The sequence below is a fragment of the Colossoma macropomum genome, unplaced genomic scaffold (assembly GCF_904425465.1).
Source record: "Colossoma macropomum unplaced genomic scaffold, Colossoma_macropomum, whole genome shotgun sequence".
In the NCBI taxonomy this organism is placed as follows: domain Eukaryota; kingdom Metazoa; phylum Chordata; class Actinopteri; order Characiformes; family Serrasalmidae; genus Colossoma; species Colossoma macropomum.
Window position 1 is genome coordinate 660,334 of NW_023495386.1, and position 16,986 is coordinate 677,319.

The window sequence follows — 16,986 nt, forward strand, 5'->3', positions numbered from 1 at the left end:
CATTTTAACCGATTTATTTAGGACTCGCTCAGGAGCGCCCTTTAGCTTTGGAAAACCCGGAAGGCATTACAGAGTGGTAATTCTCCTTTCTACAAGTTCTCTGATACTATAAATTGGCAGCGTAGCAAAATTCCTTTGAGTTCCTGCATCACATAATGGAACTTTTGAGGAATCTAGATGGTTGTGACAACTTACTGACAACGTTGCCAGTATCTACTGATGGCCGATGGAGCATTTGACACCCGGCTCCATGCTGCCATCTACTGTCCAGTTTAATTTCCTACAATGACTGTTTCCTATTGATTGTCATAGTTCCATTGAAGCTTATTCGCACAAATAAACCTTTATTGCAACACATATGTGTTAATTTGATTATTTGAACATTAAATACAGCACTGACAAATGGTTTATATTAATCTTTGGAGAAAGAAAATTATTAAAAATATTTAATAAATATTATTAAAAATAACTTTATTTGCCCATTACAATGGCTTCTCATCGTGCATACATCATAAACTTCCCAAGTAAGAGAAGAGTCATATTGTAATATTTGTGGTAATAGTGTTTGAATATGATAGCGTTTGGTCACATTTCATACAGCTCACTTTATTTTGGCTAGCTAAATAAAAGTAATCCCATACTTGAGGCCTGGGTCTCTTTCTTGAGTCCTCCGTGATAGATCTGTTTAATTAATGGAACAGTCTCTGTGATGTTTTCTGTGATGTTTTCTGTCCGTGTACGCGTCAGTTCTCGAGTTGTTTTTTTCACACTTTTGAACTTCTTCTGTGTAAGCGGGCGTGAATGGGTTCAGACACAAAAATAGGCCAATTATAGATGTCTTTTTTATTTATGGATCAGTGTACAATGCAAGAACACGGTATAAAGTATTTTAAATCTTACTGCTGAAAACAACGAAACCGTTTTGGAGTTCATTCAGTTTAACCCCATGGAAGAAGCCCGGGGTATTTGAATCGGTTTCAATGACGTAACGAAGCTTCGCTGGCGGTTATGTGAGCGTTCGAGGCGAGGCACAGAATCTGTTTCGAAACAATTCGCTGCCCGAAGTATCGACACTGATTCGATGCTCCAGCATCTCTACCAGTACGTTGCCACAACTTTCTGAGGATTTACATTTCAACGTTGTCACAACGTAACTGTGTTTGCTGGGATGACGCTGTTGTTTTAAATCGCCCTGTCTGATGTGCAGATGATACATATACGACGTTCCAAATGGAACGCGATGTTTTGACGATATACTAAGAAATCCAACATCTCGGGACGTACCTGTGCTATCTGGGTAATTACCTTAAAGCAAACTAAACAATACTAATTTACATATGCATTTATGGCATTTGGCAGACGTGCTGGAGTTACTTACGATTTATAATTTTTTAATTGGGTGGATGTGAATAATTATTTTTGTCATTTTTTTATTAAAATAATATGATAATAACAAACAACAGCGCTTCCAAACATGGTTAACAGAAGGCGTCCCACTTTTGCTTCTGGAGTCGGCGTTCCCTGCAGTAGGTGGCGCTTAAATGTGGTTCGGCACCGCAAATGAACAATAACAGAGGAAGAAGAAGCCTGTAGTCAAGACAATGCTCCATTTCTTTAATATTAACGCCCGGACAGTTTCTGTTTCGAACTTTTTTCAGCTAACTCTGCGACACACTTGAAATTCGATCAACATCTACAATTTTGTTATCGGAAGTTAGAAATGGCTATAGCCCACGCTGCTACAGAGTATGTTTTTACAGATTTCCTACTCAAGGAGCCAACGTCAGAGGCGAAGTATAAAGGTATAAGACTGGACCTGGCTTTGGATAAGATGGTCACTTGTATTGCGGTCGGGCTGCCTTTATTGCTCATCTCCCTCGCCTTCGCCCAGGAGGTATCTGTCGGTAAGATATAATTAGCTACTTTTACTAAGTAAATCACTTGTTAGTTTGTAGGTGTACGCTCACGCAGCTTTGACGGCGTTACGTAGTATCTCAAATTCGCCGGAGGCTGCTCACCTTTTCCTCCTTGTGTCTTTTGCTCATTTTGTCTGTGGTCGATGCAGAGTTAAGCAAAACTAATTTAAAATGGCCTGACTGGTATAAACACTAGTTAAATACTATAATAGTAACATTTTATTGTGCCTGCCGTTAGCACTCTTTTATTTGCCTGACGAATACGTCTATGCGAAATCTGAGCTCAGTAGCTGATAGTTAAAACACTAAAATGTGTTCTAGGAGTTTTAAACAAGCTGCCGGAAGGCAGTTGGATTATACATTTGTCGTTATGTTAATTTAGGTTACTTTGGCTAATGGTGGGGCATTACTGTTCCGTCCAAATCATCAACTGAAATGATTCCTTCTGAATTGTTCACTGATTCGTTTCAGTATTTCGGAAAGAATACGTAGTATTAAAGGATTCCTATAAGAATCTTATAGTAAATTGGATAATTACTGTTTACTACAGCATTATATTGGTAAAATAGGAGAAAGGAAAACCTTCTTCCAATAGAACCATTAAAAAATATTTAAGATCTTTCATTTTGTATGTTAAATTAAAACAGAAAACAATGATTTGTAAATTATTTCTGACCTGTATTACATTGAAAACAAGGTAACTGCACATTATTTGATGTTTTAACTCATGAACTTTATTGTTATTTCAAAATAAACACTTCAGTTTTGATTCTTGCAACATATTTATAAAAAGTTGAGACAGTAAAGCATTTACCACTTTTATAATATTGTAATATTGCCATTCCTTTTCAAAGCTTAAACAGATGGGACTGAAAGTGTTGAAGTGTTTTAGGTGTAATTTTGTCCCATTTTTCTTGCAAACTAGTTTTAAGGTGTGTAACATGGGGTCTTAGTTGTTGCATTCTGTATTTAAAAAAGCACCACGCATCCTCTGTTGGCAACAGGTTGGGACTGCAGGCAGGCCAGTCCAGCACCTGCACTTTCTTCTTCTGTAGCCTGTATGCTTTCATAATGTGTGCAGAATGTGTTTTTGCATTGACTTGTTGAAATATGCTTGGGTGTCCCTGGAAAAGATGTCTTGAAGACATCATTTGTTGCTGCAAAGCCTCTGTGTACTTTTTTGGCAATAATAGTGCCATCACCAGTGTGAAAGTTACCTTTGCCAAGGGCACTGACATGACCCCACTCCATGACAGACCTTGGCTTTTGGACTTATTGCTGGTAACAGTCTGGATGGTCCTTTTCATCTTTGGTCCGGAGCACACGGCATCAATTTCTTCAGAAAAGACCTGAAATACTGATTTGTCTGACCACAGTACACGTTTCCACTGTGTGATGGTCCATCCCAGAGGCCTCAGAGTCCAGATACTTGTACATTAGGCTTCCTTTTGCCACAGTAAAATTTTAACTGGCATTTGTGAATGTAACTATATATTGTAGTGCTTGACAAAGATTTGCCGATGTAATCTTGAGCCAATGAGGTTATATTGCTTAATAAACGACAGTTCCCGATGTAGTGCTGTTTAAGGGATTGGAGAGCACAGTTATTCAGCTTAGGCTTGCGCCCTTGCCCTTTTCACACTGTAATTCCTCCAGATTTGTTGAATCGTTTATTATGTTATGCACCATATAAAATATCCAAACTCCTTCCTATCTTTCTTTGAGGAACATTGTCTTTACACATTTCAATAATTTTTTCACTCATTTGTTGGCGAACTGGTGGTCCTTGGCCCATCTTTCCTCCTAAAGGACTAGGCCTTTCTTGGATGCTGCTTTTGAACCAAATCTTGATTACAGTCACCTGTTGGCATCACCTGTTTCGAATCATCAATACTGAATTATTTTACCTCATTACTAGCCCTAAATTCCCCCTGTCCCAACTTTTTTGGAATGTGTTGCAGGTCTGAATGGATGGATATATATTTACAAATGAAATGAAGTTGACCGGACAAAACATGAAATATCTTGTGTTCAAATTGTCTGCAACAAAGTCAAAGTAAATTTTAGAAATCACTGCTTTCCTTTTTGTTTGAGTTTTCTATACCGTCCCAACTTTTTCTGATTTGGGAATCCTAACTAGACAAACTTTTCTAAATACTGTCCAAACTTTAAGACAACCCCAGAAGTGTCTTAACATCTGTTTTAACTGCCTGTTTCTGTTGTTTCATGAAGCATGGTTCACTAACACATAACTAGCATAAAAACATTACATTAATCTACATTGAAAACGATGCTTTGACTTGGTTTTTTTTTTCCTAAAAGCGTTGTAAAAATCTCAGACTCAGCTTGCTGAAAGTTAATTACATGTTTATGTTTCAGCTATGTGCATATGGTCTAATATCTAACAACCGACATGACAGTTGCTTATTGACTGCGATTGAGTTAGTTAAGATTTCCTAACTTGAGATATGATACTGTAAGTTAAAATTCCTAAATTGAGATAAGATTTGAATCTGTATTATGATACTAAAACTTGTCTCGACTTGTAAGATATTAACTAAAGGCAAAAAGATAGGAAGTGTCTAACACAGCTCCTGGTTTGGAAAAGGAGTATGCTGCTTCCTCTGAAATTATTTCAAACGTGGAACCCCACTTGTTAAACACTTTACTACCGAAGTATAAACTTTGGTAGTGATTTGTGATTACTGAAGTATATACACCAAGATATAGAAGATCCAGTTTAGGTTTCCCACGTTACCCATATGCACCTTACACACTTAAAGATCGTTCTTGAAGGGTTCTTTAGTAAAGAAAATGGTTCTCTACGTCATGGTGAATGTGCTGTAGTTGGTTCTATATAAAGTAGAAAAGGGTTCTATATAGCATCAAAAAGGGTTCTTCTGTTGTTACAGACTTGACATTGTAACAATAGAAGAATCCTTTTTGGCTTTCTGACTTGGTTCTTAAGAAGCTAGCAAACCATAGCAAGAACAAAGTTAACTTGTGACACCAAATTAAATGTGTGACCAGCAAGCATGCTTGATCTATGGTTTAAGCAGGCATGGCAGGTTATGTGATCCCAACACCCGTGCTAAAACAGGTTATTGGAGAAAGGGGATATTAATTAGGTCGTCTGTCTGTTAGTGTAAGGACCAGCCTGCAGTCAGTATTTGCAGTTCCTTTTTTCTGTGCATACAGAAAACAAACTCAGGTGGTAGTATTTTTTTTCTCTCTAAAGTGACTTGTCTACATCTAACCATCCCAGTTTGTTTTGTCTGCAGATAAAAATGATTTAGAATTTTGTCATCAAAGGAGTGTTGCAAGTCTTCTTTTTTATATATAGTGCTGCTTGAAAGTTTATGAATCCTATTGTATTATGTGCATTTCTACATAGATTTGACATAAAATGAGATCAGATCTTCATTTGTCATACCAATAACAAGCAGTTATATAGTTTTTTTTATTCATTTATTGAATAGTGTGATCCAACATTCTAATATTTTTTGTTAGCAAACGTATATGTACCTTTTGAATTATCAGTTTGGTATAGGGTCAGGAGGTTCAATAAATTGGATAACAATCAGGTGTGAGGGTGGCTGACCTTACCCTATTGTGGGAGCGCTCTGGAAGAGGGAGACCACAGAGACAAGAAAATTCAGTTCAAGTATGGCTCTGGGCTGGTTTTATTCACAGTTACTGAAGTAAACATAAAAGTTAGAAAAATAATAAGTACTATAGAGTCCTTCAAAGAAAGGTTGCCTCTTGAAACTGATGGCTCATCTCTCTCTCTCTTAGCAGGGAGGGGTAGTTACAGGAGTAGACAGGTGAGGCTCAAGGCTGTGTGGCAGCTCTGTACAGTAAGTGAGGCGCAGTTCAGTCTCCTGGGCTCGGCGAGAGAGAGACGGAGAGGAAAAAAGGTTGAAAAGTCAGGAGAGGCAAAAAAATAAATAAATAAAAACACCAGGTGTTAATACAAGAGGCGTGTGAAATACTAGGAGTCACTCACTTGACTTAGCCTCTGATGGCATTTTTATGGTGCCATCTCTGTCTCGGTGAGCAAACCCAGCTGCAGTTATCAGCGGCGGCCCGACGTATTAATTTCTGAGGCCACGCAGCTGCCAGCTGTCCAAAACAACTTTGACTGTTCTTGTCAGCACCCATCGTAGAGCTGTCCTTGATAGTGATGGCTCGGGAAAACGGGTTCTGCAGGAACCCTGGACCCGCCATCAGCAACACTATTTAAAAACAACAAACTTCAGCATCAAAGTCTGGTTGATATAGCACCTTTCTCATACCCAAGGTTGCTTTGCAGAGGCAGGAAAAAAATCAGTGAGCAGAAGAATGAAAAGGGTGAGAAAAGAGGTACCATGTCACTACAGCTATGCATAATGTTCTAATGATTTATGCACATTATGATACAAAGCAATTGGTAGGCCATACCGTTTGCCATCCTGGTTTGTTGAATTTGTTTGGTATCAGAGAACGTATTGGCTGGTGAAAGTCACAACTCGGATAACATAGAACTTGCTGGTGTTTTCAGATGTTTGAGTGTGACTTCCTTGTGGAAATTTGCAAGTCGACATACCCAACTGTATAATTTTTTTGTCCTATATTGTTCTGAGTATTTGTCCTAGTTTGTCTTTTTTCCATTTAAAAATTCTGAAATCTTTGAAAGCCTCCACATACTGAGATAACTGATAGTGACAGCCCTCTCAACCCAAGTTGAAGCTACCAAAATTTAACTTTTTTTGATTATTTGTTTTTGTAAGATCCATAGAGCTGTGTATATTTCCTCATTTTAACCACATGTACTGTTGTTATTACTGCAAATGAACTGTAACATTCTTCTGTTGGGAAAATAGTTTGTGAAATTTCTTGTGAGTCCCAGCTCTAAATTACAGTAATGCACAGCCTAACTAGAGTTAATTCCGCTATCTTGACTCATATGAGGAGCATCTGGTATTAAATCTACCTACATATAATTTTGCTGTTGAAACTCCTATTTCATTCAGTACAAAGCTGCTATATGCATTTATGGCATATATGAGCTGCTATATTACTGTTAGGCAGTTTATTGTGTATCTTTATTTTATTGTCATTTGTATTCTATTGTATTCCATAGTGATTTATGGAATATGGATTTAGCTGTGGTAAACGTGGTTCATGTTTTTTTCATCTTTTTCATTTATGTTTTTGTGCTTTTATGCTTTTAGCATTCTGCATTCACATGCTGTTTTTTCTTCTTCCCCAGGCACTCAGATCAGCTGTTTCTCCCCCACTAACTTCTCCTGGCGGCAGGCTGCCTATGTGGACTCCTATTGCTGGGCAGCTGTGCAAAGACAGGACACCGGAGGGCTACCACTCTCACTCCATAAGGTACTCTCTTCATACAAGCATGCATTACACTCACATAGAGTAATATGTAAAGGTTCTGTTGCCTATTTACACTGGACTACCTCTGCCCACTTCATACAGATGTACACCCATGTGCACTGCTGTCCATGCTCTCATGTGGGCAGATTGTGCAGTGTCTGAAAGAATTACGCCTAGCTGATTTGTAATGAAAAACTCCTAAAACTCTCCTGTTGTAACAATAAAACTTGTAGTACAGCCTTGGAACTGGAAGTTGTGTGTCAATCCTGGAAGACTAGAGGAATGATTTTGTGTACGGTTTTATATATATTTTCTTGAATGCCTATTCTTAGCTGGTGATTAGTGAATATATACAAAGGCTGTTTAAACTAATAAAATGTTTTCTTTATCTCTCTTCCCTCTTCCCCAAAAGTTTTTCCCATATATCCTTTTATTTGTAGCGGTGCTGGTGTATGTTCCAGCATTGTTTTGGCGTTTTACAGCTGCTCCGGTTCTTTCTTCTGATTTGACCTTCATCATGGAAGAGCTGGACCGCTCCTACAACAGGGCCATCAAATTAGCCAAGTGCCTGCACAGCAGTCCCACACACCTTGACGCTCAAAGGTATAAACACATAAACACGCACACACATACCGCACTACATACCCCAAATCACACAGGTATGCAGTATGTTACTATACTTTACCCCATTGTTACCCGATCGTTACCATATTTACCCAGCAATACTATGACAACATAGCCCTACATACCTAACAATATCTGTAGCCAAAACATAGCCATAGAAGAAAGGCTGTGTAAAAAGTATCTTTTTGTAAATTAATTTCTGCAAATGTTTGAGGTCCAGCATGCAAGTTCTACTTTCTCCAGGAAAACACTGTCTTATGAGGACGTTTGGACCTCACAAATCCTGCTGTACAAGTACACAAATAATCAAACCCAGCACACCTCAGTTCACACACACATATGCAAATCCATGGAAAGAACACATCAGCACTGTTTTTAAAGCACAGTTTAGAGTAAAGAACATCTGAGAAAGCTGACTCATGAAGTGTTGGGATGCTCTTTAACCATACAAGAATGTGATCAAACTCTTAATTCAAACTCTTAATCAGCAGACCACAACACTGACAGCAAGCTCCAACCAATGGCAGTCAGGGTTCATGAGTGTACATGACTGCAAGCTGCACATAATGTGTTCATTTGTCACCGTTTTGCAGTTGTAGCATTAGGGGTGAGCAATATGATATTTTATCGTTGTCATGATAAATTACACCACAACAAGCCTTCCTAAGCATACCATAGATGTCAACACTGATGAACTGCCTGTTTCATTACAGTGGGAGCACAGTTATTCCTGTTTAATTGGATTTAGTACAGTGTGTGATATGTTAAAGGGTCACTCTCATACATTGCTCTTATTTTATTGTTTTCCATGGTCCACTTACATTTGTTTAGATTTATAAACCAAGAACAGTCCAGCCTCTCTTATCCTTTACACTTCACTTTTAACAGGCTGCTTTTGTTGACCTCTATTCTGATGCAGGCTATAGGCTGAATATGCATATATTAAATAAAAACCGTTAATTCAAAATGGGATGATTTTGCAGCTTAGTTTCCATATATGGACTGGGGAATTAATGAAACATGTTGAACTGCTACTGTTTGTGTGTGTGTGTGTGTGTGTGTGTGTATAAATATATATATATGGTTTGAGTGGACAAAGAATTGCCAAGGATCACAGACAGGGAATTGCATACATTAGTTAGGTCTTGGGGTCAGAATGTCTCCCAAACCACAATCAAACACCACCTATATCACAAGTTGTATAGAGGGGTTGCCAGAAGAAGGCCTCTGCTGTCAAAAGGGCAAACAAATTCAAGCACCTACAGTTAGTCAGACATTACTGGAACTTTCAGTGGGATTGTGTTCTATGGTCAGATGAGACCAAAATAGAGGTTTTTGGCAATAAACACCAGGTGAATTTGGCATGGACTTGGCATGGACACAAAGATAGCCATATAGAAAAGTACCCCATCCCCATTGTAAAGTATGGTGGTGGATCTGTGATGATGTGGGGCTATTTTTGTTTTTATATATATATATATATATATATATATATATATATATATATATATATATATATATATATATATATATAAAAAACATAATATAGGCATATATTATGGAGGGCCTTTGATCATTCTCGCTCGAAAATAATTAGGGATGGTGGAAGGGAATGGTGGAACATAAGGGTACTGGTTATTATTGGTTACTTGTACTGCTCGCTGTTGCAGGGTGATGTAGACAGAAATCAGGCAAAAGTCATTACATTTTCATGGGGGATGATGGGAAAACAAGATTTTCTTTGTCTTTTAAATGATGTTATGGATTGTACTTGATGTAGCCAAGCTAGTAAGATTGTGTTTAATGTAAGGAAGACAGTTCAGTGTGGTTACTTTTACCCACACTTTGTCATTTTTTTGTTGTAACTGAATTTTTTTTTTGTGTGTGTGTGTGTGTGTGTGTGTGTGTGTGTGTGTGTGTGTGCGCGTGTGTGTGCGCATGCGTGCACTGTAGCTCTATGCCAGACCTGACGGAGAACTGTTTTAAGTACCCTCTTGTGGAGCAGTATCTGAAGACGAAGCGTTTTTCCCATGGCCTGCTGGTCCGCTACTTACTTTGCCGAGCAGTCACCTTCTTGGTACTGGTGCTGGCCTGCGTCTACCTCTGCTACTACATCCGGCTGTCTGTAACAGACGAGTTCCACTGTAACATCCGCACCGGTGTGCTGATCAATGACTCATCCGTGCCCAGCGCTCTGCAGTGCAAACTGATAGCTGTGGGAGTGTTCCAACTTCTCAGCTACATCAACCTGTGTGTGTACCTGCTGCTGGCACCTGCATGCATTTATGCTACACTGGTTCCCATGAGGAGCTCAGCTGATTTCTTGAAACCCTATGAAATGCTGCCCACTCTTGGGGTGATAAAGCTTGGAGCAAGAGCCTGGAATGATCTAGCCATGTACTTGCTGTTTCTGGAGGAGAACCTGAGTGAGCTGAAAAGTTATAAATGCCTGAAGGTGTGTGGGTGGGGGTGCATTTTTCCATCTGCATCAATTTATTAAAGCTTCTATTATGGTAAAATAACGATATAATGGTATAATATGAAAATGGGATCATCAATTTTGCAACCTACGAAATGTTAGTTGGCCCAACTACACATTTTATATATAACCAAAATTTTTTGTCACTTTAGCATATTTACCATTACTAAAAATGTGTACACATTACCTTTATCCTTGAACTCAAGTTTATACATACATTTTTTCAAATAAATAGGCAAATTATAATAATAAGACATTTTCCTGCTTCTCCTGGTAGTACTGCACCTGACCTTGGTAAAATTTAACAGCCTAACCATGACTCAAAAATTATAATTTTTAAAGGCCTTCTGACACTAGCATTGCACCATGGGGTTTTCTTTATGATGTGAAATGCTGCCCACTTATTCTTAAAACCATAATTACAATGTCCATTGTTGTCAGTTGTGCTGCATGACATATGAGGAAATCAGAATTTACTGTCAGAAGTTGAAGTTTTGACTTTATTATTTTAAAAGTTTAAAAACATAGAACCATGCATAAGTATTTTATTTAGTTTTATATGACTAAATCACTCATTTTAATCGAATACTTAATGTTTGGTTGGTTGGCAACACTACCTGCATTTTGGTGTATGTGTTTTCATGCAAGTTATATGAAATATGAATATGTACAATTATAGGGGTGCTAGACTGTCTACATCAAATAATTTGTGTGTTTATCCATATTTGTAGGTATTGGAGCTCGTGAAGGATTGTGAAGATGAACATGCTCCTGATACAATGCTCCTCCTGCAGTCACTAGGCCAAGTTAAAATGGACGTACTGGATGGCAGATTGAAGACGATTTCACATGCTTCAGACACCAACAAGACCAGAAACCAGGACGGAGAGAGAAACTGCCTGGAGATGAAGGGTGAGGAAGTGGGTGTGGCTGGGCCCTTTGGTGTAGCACAATGGTTAATCACAAGATGATATAGAATTTTTAAAGTAAAAATCAAGATTGCAGTCTTCTCAAGATTTCCACCACATGGCACCGGCTCGTCTCAACTCTACTCGCCTTTTTTGGTTTTCCTTTAGGCCTACCTGGCACTATTTTTGGTATCGCCTCTCTCGAGCTTCCAAGCGAGCTGAGCTGATACCAAAAGGTGAAATGGAAAAACTGCAGACTGCTCATTGGTGAGAGAAAATAGTCGCCACTCCAGCTAAGAATGAAAATGCTCAAGCAATATCTTTGTAGTATTTTTACATATCTATCAAAATGATTGATTTCTGTGTGAAGAATTTTAAGCTATAATGAGTTCCACCCTGTAGGGTTAAATAGGGTCAAATATTTAAAATTTAACCTTGTCATCTTCTGATGTTTTAAAAACATTCAGGCTCTTTTTCTGCAGCTGGAACACAAAAATAATTTTCATGATCAGCAAGAAAGAGTTCATTTTGGATGCGTCTATAAGAGATTATGTGCAAAATAAATGTCCACAGAAATAGAAGAATGTATATGGTCATATGCAATGATTACATTTGTATTTACCTGATTTACATCCGGTACAGGGAACAAGCTTTTTTGTATGCACAGTTTCTATTTATATATATTTATTTTTATTTCTATTTATTGAGTTTAACATATTGGGAAAAAATAAAACATAAAATCTGAACCGTGTCATAGCGTTTGCATTGGCCACATTTTATGCTTTCAAGATGCATTAGTTGCACACTGCAAGAAAATTAAGACCAAGTCTAGCAAACGCTGTAAACCTCCCCTTTTTCAAAACCCAAATAAATTGCTCCCATTTGTGTAGATCTTGCTAGGAACTGTAGGGACACTACAACAACTAGAGGATGTACTCATTTAACCAGTTAAAGGTCAGATATGTCAAAACCATTTTGGAGTACAACACATTGATAAAATGTAGCTTGTTTATTAAAAGTAGAGAAAATTAAGGTCCTCATTCATACCATTAGGAAACAAAGATATAAGTTCACAGATCCAAAAGGCCTTCCACTGTAGTAATTTATTTATTTTATCTCCCCATCTTTGCAACAAAACCCTCTTAATGCCGAGTATTTAGCTGGTTCAGAATGACGGAAAACAGACGTGTCATCCAGTCTACGGATTAAACTCGTAAATACAATCATTCTGGTCTTGTGTGGATTTGCAAATTATAAATTGTCTAATATATGTTAATCTATATGTTTTCAGAGTATGAGAGTGTTCAAAAGATTTGTGGTTCACAAGCTGAGAACAAGACATACAATTGTGACAAGGAAAATTACGTTGGGCATTAGAGAGAGTTGCAGACACAGTGTGAATATAAGTATCTGCATGTACCAGTTTATTTCACTGAGCGGATTATCTGTAAAAAGATCTGATAATTAACCATCACCATTTTCTGGAGTTCTAGATGGTATGCAGAGTGTGCCTTCTTTATAGCAGAAGCAAGCTAATCAGTCTGGGCTTCAGCCTCAAAATCAGCTGTATCCAAACAAATACATTGGAGACCTGTAAACTGGCTATAGGACAGGCTGCATTTTACTTGAACTGGAAGGTCACTTCTGGCATGAAGAAGACTGCTTTTCTCTGTGTGCTTTGCATATATGGAAGAGAATTTTTTTAGTCACTGATTTTAATACAGGTGTTATATATATCTCACAATTATTTGAGATGACCACAGTTTTTTAAGCTGACTGCAATCATTTTCCACAATCATTAGTTTTCATATAATGCTGCAGCAAACAAAATGTGTAATGTGTATGTTGGGTTTAGGCAAAAGAAATGTACTTCTGAGTAAAAAAAAAATTCTAACTTCTAAGTTGGTGCGTTTTTGGAGGATTGAGCCAAGTAATGCTATGTAGCTAATTCTAACAATTTTAGCATGTATGCTGGCAGAATGCAAAAAGTAAACAAGACATTAAAATTAAAAAAAAAATTTGTTGTAATTATTTGGATAAAGGGCCAGCAGACCCTCTGTGAGGAATGTAGCCAGAGTGACGTCAGACTCAATCTGAAGTTCTGAAAGACACTGTAGAAAATCTGCAGTGTGTCTGAGATGGCTAGAAAGGGATCTTAAGACAAAATCCAAAAACTTGGAAAGGGGTTCGGTCAAACTGTTGCTATCTGTCACTGGGACAACAATTGCTAAGTCTTTATGCGCTTTAGGCAGAATGTAAAATACAAACTTTGTGGGGGATTTACTAAGATAATGGCTCTTTTTCAGAAATACAGAATATGTCTTGAAAAATGTTTTTTTTTTTATTTACAGTATGTTAAATTCAGCAAATTAACAGTAATTGTGCATTAAAATGTGCAGAGGTTTAGTTCACTTATCACTTAGAAAATCACCAAAACATAATTTGACCAGGGGCATCTAAACTTTTGCATAGCTCTCAAAAACGTATACAGACTTTTTAGAGCATTATAACATTTATTTAAAAAAAATGTTATTGGAAGTTTTTATCTGTTTACAGCTTTACTGTGCTTTTATTGTGCTATTGTTAAACGTTTTAAAAATTACACTATGAAGGAGCCATAGGAATACCTTTATTTTGTAATTTTTTATGTTAATCAGATGTAACTGTTCTTATGTGGAGAGTGTTCATTGGAAAAAGAATTGGTCCCTGTGGTCCCTATTGGCCCCTATAATTTACTTAAAAACTGAAAAACGTAATTTCTTAAAGTAAAAGTTGTATTTGTACCCGATTAATAATTCACCGTTTTTTTTTTTTGTTTTTTTTTTTGCTAGAGATCCATAAAAATATGGGGGTGGGAGATTGGAGGGAATATCCAGCCAAAGGATGGCATTTGTTTGTATGTTTTTGTTCCTCATGATGTGTGTTTGTGTTTTGGATTCTCCAGAAGTCTCCCCTCTCCTGCCTAAGGATGGCATCAAGAAGTCTGAGGATGAAAAGGTACTGCGCCAGAGAGTTATCTAATGTGTTTATGTTTACTTAGATGTAAGTGGTGTAGATGGAACTGTACAGACTGGAAGACAATGGACTGAGATATACTCCCCAAATGTTGCCTACTAGGTATTCCTTCTGCACTGCATGTTTGGATGTATGAGGATTTTTATGAGCATTGATAAAGCATTTATGTGCATTGAAGTGCAATGTGCTTACAAATTTTATTTATATGAGCTGCTGTTTTTTACCACTTGAACTGTCATTAAAACACAGAAGTTCGGGAAGTTTGTGTTTGTGTATATGGTACGTATGGTTGTTTTATTTATATATATATATATATATATATATATATATATATATATATATATATATATATATATATATATATATATATATATATATATATATAAGATCACCTTGATCTGTGAAACCGATGGATACATACTGACAATCGAGGACCAGCAATGCAAGCACTGTACAAAAATCCTAAGTGTTGCTTGGTTCATTGGCAGCTGAATGACTTCAGGCAGGGAGCAAAGCTTCTAGTGTTGACCTACTTACTGTTGACAGACTGTAGTACACTATGTTCCATACAAGCTGTCATTCAGTTATGCTACTTTTTTGGTATCCAGTGGTCTTTGTATACATTAGAAATACCCTGCTTTTATAGAATTTCAGCCTGAGCCATCTGACAGATGAGTTCAGAGGCCTTTTATTGTTCAGTATTCACTTACAAAGTGGGTCTTGCAATATAATGGCATGTAGTCTGTTGCAAGAAAATGTATGATGTACCTCAAAACAAACATTAGCTGTCTGCTGTAATGACATGGCATAAATAATATAAGCAATGACCCATGTGAAGCCTTTTAGAAGTCTCATAACTTCTGCTTAGAGGAAAAACAACAGACCCTACCCAGGAGTTACAAAATAACCAATGATAGTAAGTCTTAGTGTGTGGCACTATATGTACCAGATGACAGTGCCTCCAGCTTCAGGTGATCTGAAGCAATCTGAAGAAAGAGACAAAATATTTGTGATGGTATTTATTCAGTGGTGAACAGTAGAAAACACTGTATTTTTCTTATCATATGTAACAGCTGCCAATTGTGTACAGTTTAGATATACTTTAAAAAAACTCTCCTCTGAATGCATGTGTTCTTCAAAGGTACTGGATCTATTTCTGCATTCTGTATTTCTGTGTGTGTTTTAATAAACCTGAACAATTTTACACATAGTGTATGCAGTTGCTTTTTGAGCTTGTGCTTGTGATGTTACCATATGAAATTCTGGTCATAAATTTAACCAGACACATCTAACTTTTAAATTATTATTTTAGACTTTCCAAGGTGGCTCACAGCAGAGCACTTTTCTCTTGACTCAGTAAAGCTGCTACTTTCAATTGTAACCAAAGAAAATCTTACATAGTGCAGCTTTAATAATTGGTTTACTCAATAATGAGAATAATAGATATAACAGAAGGTATTTAAAGCTGTTTAAAAAGCTTTTTGGGAAGAGCAAGAACTTACTAAATGACAAATACTAAACTATAATAATGTATTAAAACAAATTCCTTAATAAGATATCTAATTTTTCAAATACAAGGCACTCTGGATCTTGTAGTTTCATTATCAGTGTTCTACAGCTTTATCATTTACTGCTCTGGTCATCCAAATGTTTTACAGCTATATACACATTTGTTGGAATAATACAATAATTTTATACATGTACATGTGACAAAATTGGTTATAAATGAAAAAAGAATTCCAAACTTTTGAGTGGTTGTGGTTTTGTGTTCTATGCTTACTACCTTATTATAGTAAATGTGATTGAAAATGGCAACAGCCCTGTTGACCTTCTCTGTGATGCTCATTAAGTCAGTGAGTCAGCTACTGGTCTACTAGAAGCTTAAGATTGAGCCTGGCTGATTGTCATGAGTAGGTATAGCCTACACTATTTTTTTTATTTATTTATTTTTTTTTGCAAGATAATTTTGTAGGATCTCACACTGTGGCTGTAGATTTACTAACTGTATATACTTTATATATAGTCTCTGACATAAATATTTGAATGAAAAAGACAATTCTTTTGTTTTTGCTATGCACAGAAGACATTTGTGTTTGAGATCAAAAGATGAATATGAGACAATAGATCAGAATTTCAGCTATTATCTCCTAATGACACCTTTGGTGGCAGGCCACCCAATTTTTAGATGAGCAAAAAAGGAACTGATGGTCTTAAAGTAAATTAAGTAACACTTGGTTTAGTATTCCTTGCTTGCAGTAACTGCATCAAACTGGCGACCCACTAACATAACCAAACTCTTGCTTTTCCAGGCTTTAACCACAGCTTATTGTTTGCTTTGGAGGGTTTCTTGCTTTAGTCTCCTCTTCAGGAGGTGAAATGAATACTCAATTGGGTCAAGGTCTGGTGATTGACCTGGCCAGTCTACAAACCTTCCACTTGTTGGCAGTGTGTTTTGGGTTCTGCATGATAAAGTTCCTCCTGATTAGACTGGATGCATTTCTCTGCTGGCAGACAGAATGATGCCTTAGACTTTTGAATTCATTCTGCTGTTACCATCATGAGTTACATCATAATGAAGAATAGTCAGCCCTTTCCATAAGCAGCCATGCAAGCCCAAGCCATGACACTACCTCTACTTTGCTTGAATATTTTGGATCATGAACAGATTGTT

The 16,986-nt window shown here is 37.2% G+C and overlaps 1 protein-coding gene across 2 annotated transcripts; it reads left to right on the forward strand.

Moving 5' to 3' along the window:
* Positions 1-1,551: 1,551 nt before the first annotated feature.
* panx1a (pannexin 1a) lies at positions 1,552-14,575 on the forward strand. 2 transcript variants are annotated; one of them, XM_036562432.1, is made up of 7 exons: positions 1,552-1,904; positions 7,168-7,292; positions 7,702-7,892; positions 9,867-10,368; positions 11,124-11,304; positions 11,469-11,567; positions 14,245-14,575. In XM_036562432.1, exons 1-6 carry the CDS (start codon positions 1,721-1,723, stop codon positions 11,525-11,527), a joined length of 1,242 nt encoding a protein of 413 aa, XP_036418325.1. In that variant the 5' UTR covers positions 1,552-1,720; the 3' UTR covers positions 11,528-11,567; positions 14,245-14,575. The 2 variants fall into 2 exon arrangements, with proteins under 2 accessions (XP_036418325.1, XP_036418324.1); XM_036562431.1 differs by lacking the exon at positions 11,469-11,567.
* The last annotated feature ends 2,411 nt before the right edge of the window (positions 14,576-16,986 follow it).

Bases quoted from the DNA above. Each gene is read 5' to 3' on its own strand.
- panx1a (XM_036562431.1), top strand. From the start codon at position 1,721: ATGGCTATAGCCCACGCTGCTACAGAGTATGTTTTTACAGATTTCCTA. The intron at 7,893-9,866 runs GTATAAACACAT...CGTGCACTGTAG, and splicing joins ACACACCTTGACGCTCAAAG to CTCTATGCCAGACCTGACGG. The intron at 11,305-14,244 runs GTGAGGAAGTGG...TGGATTCTCCAG, and splicing joins AAACTGCCTGGAGATGAAGG to AAGTCTCCCCTCTCCTGCCT.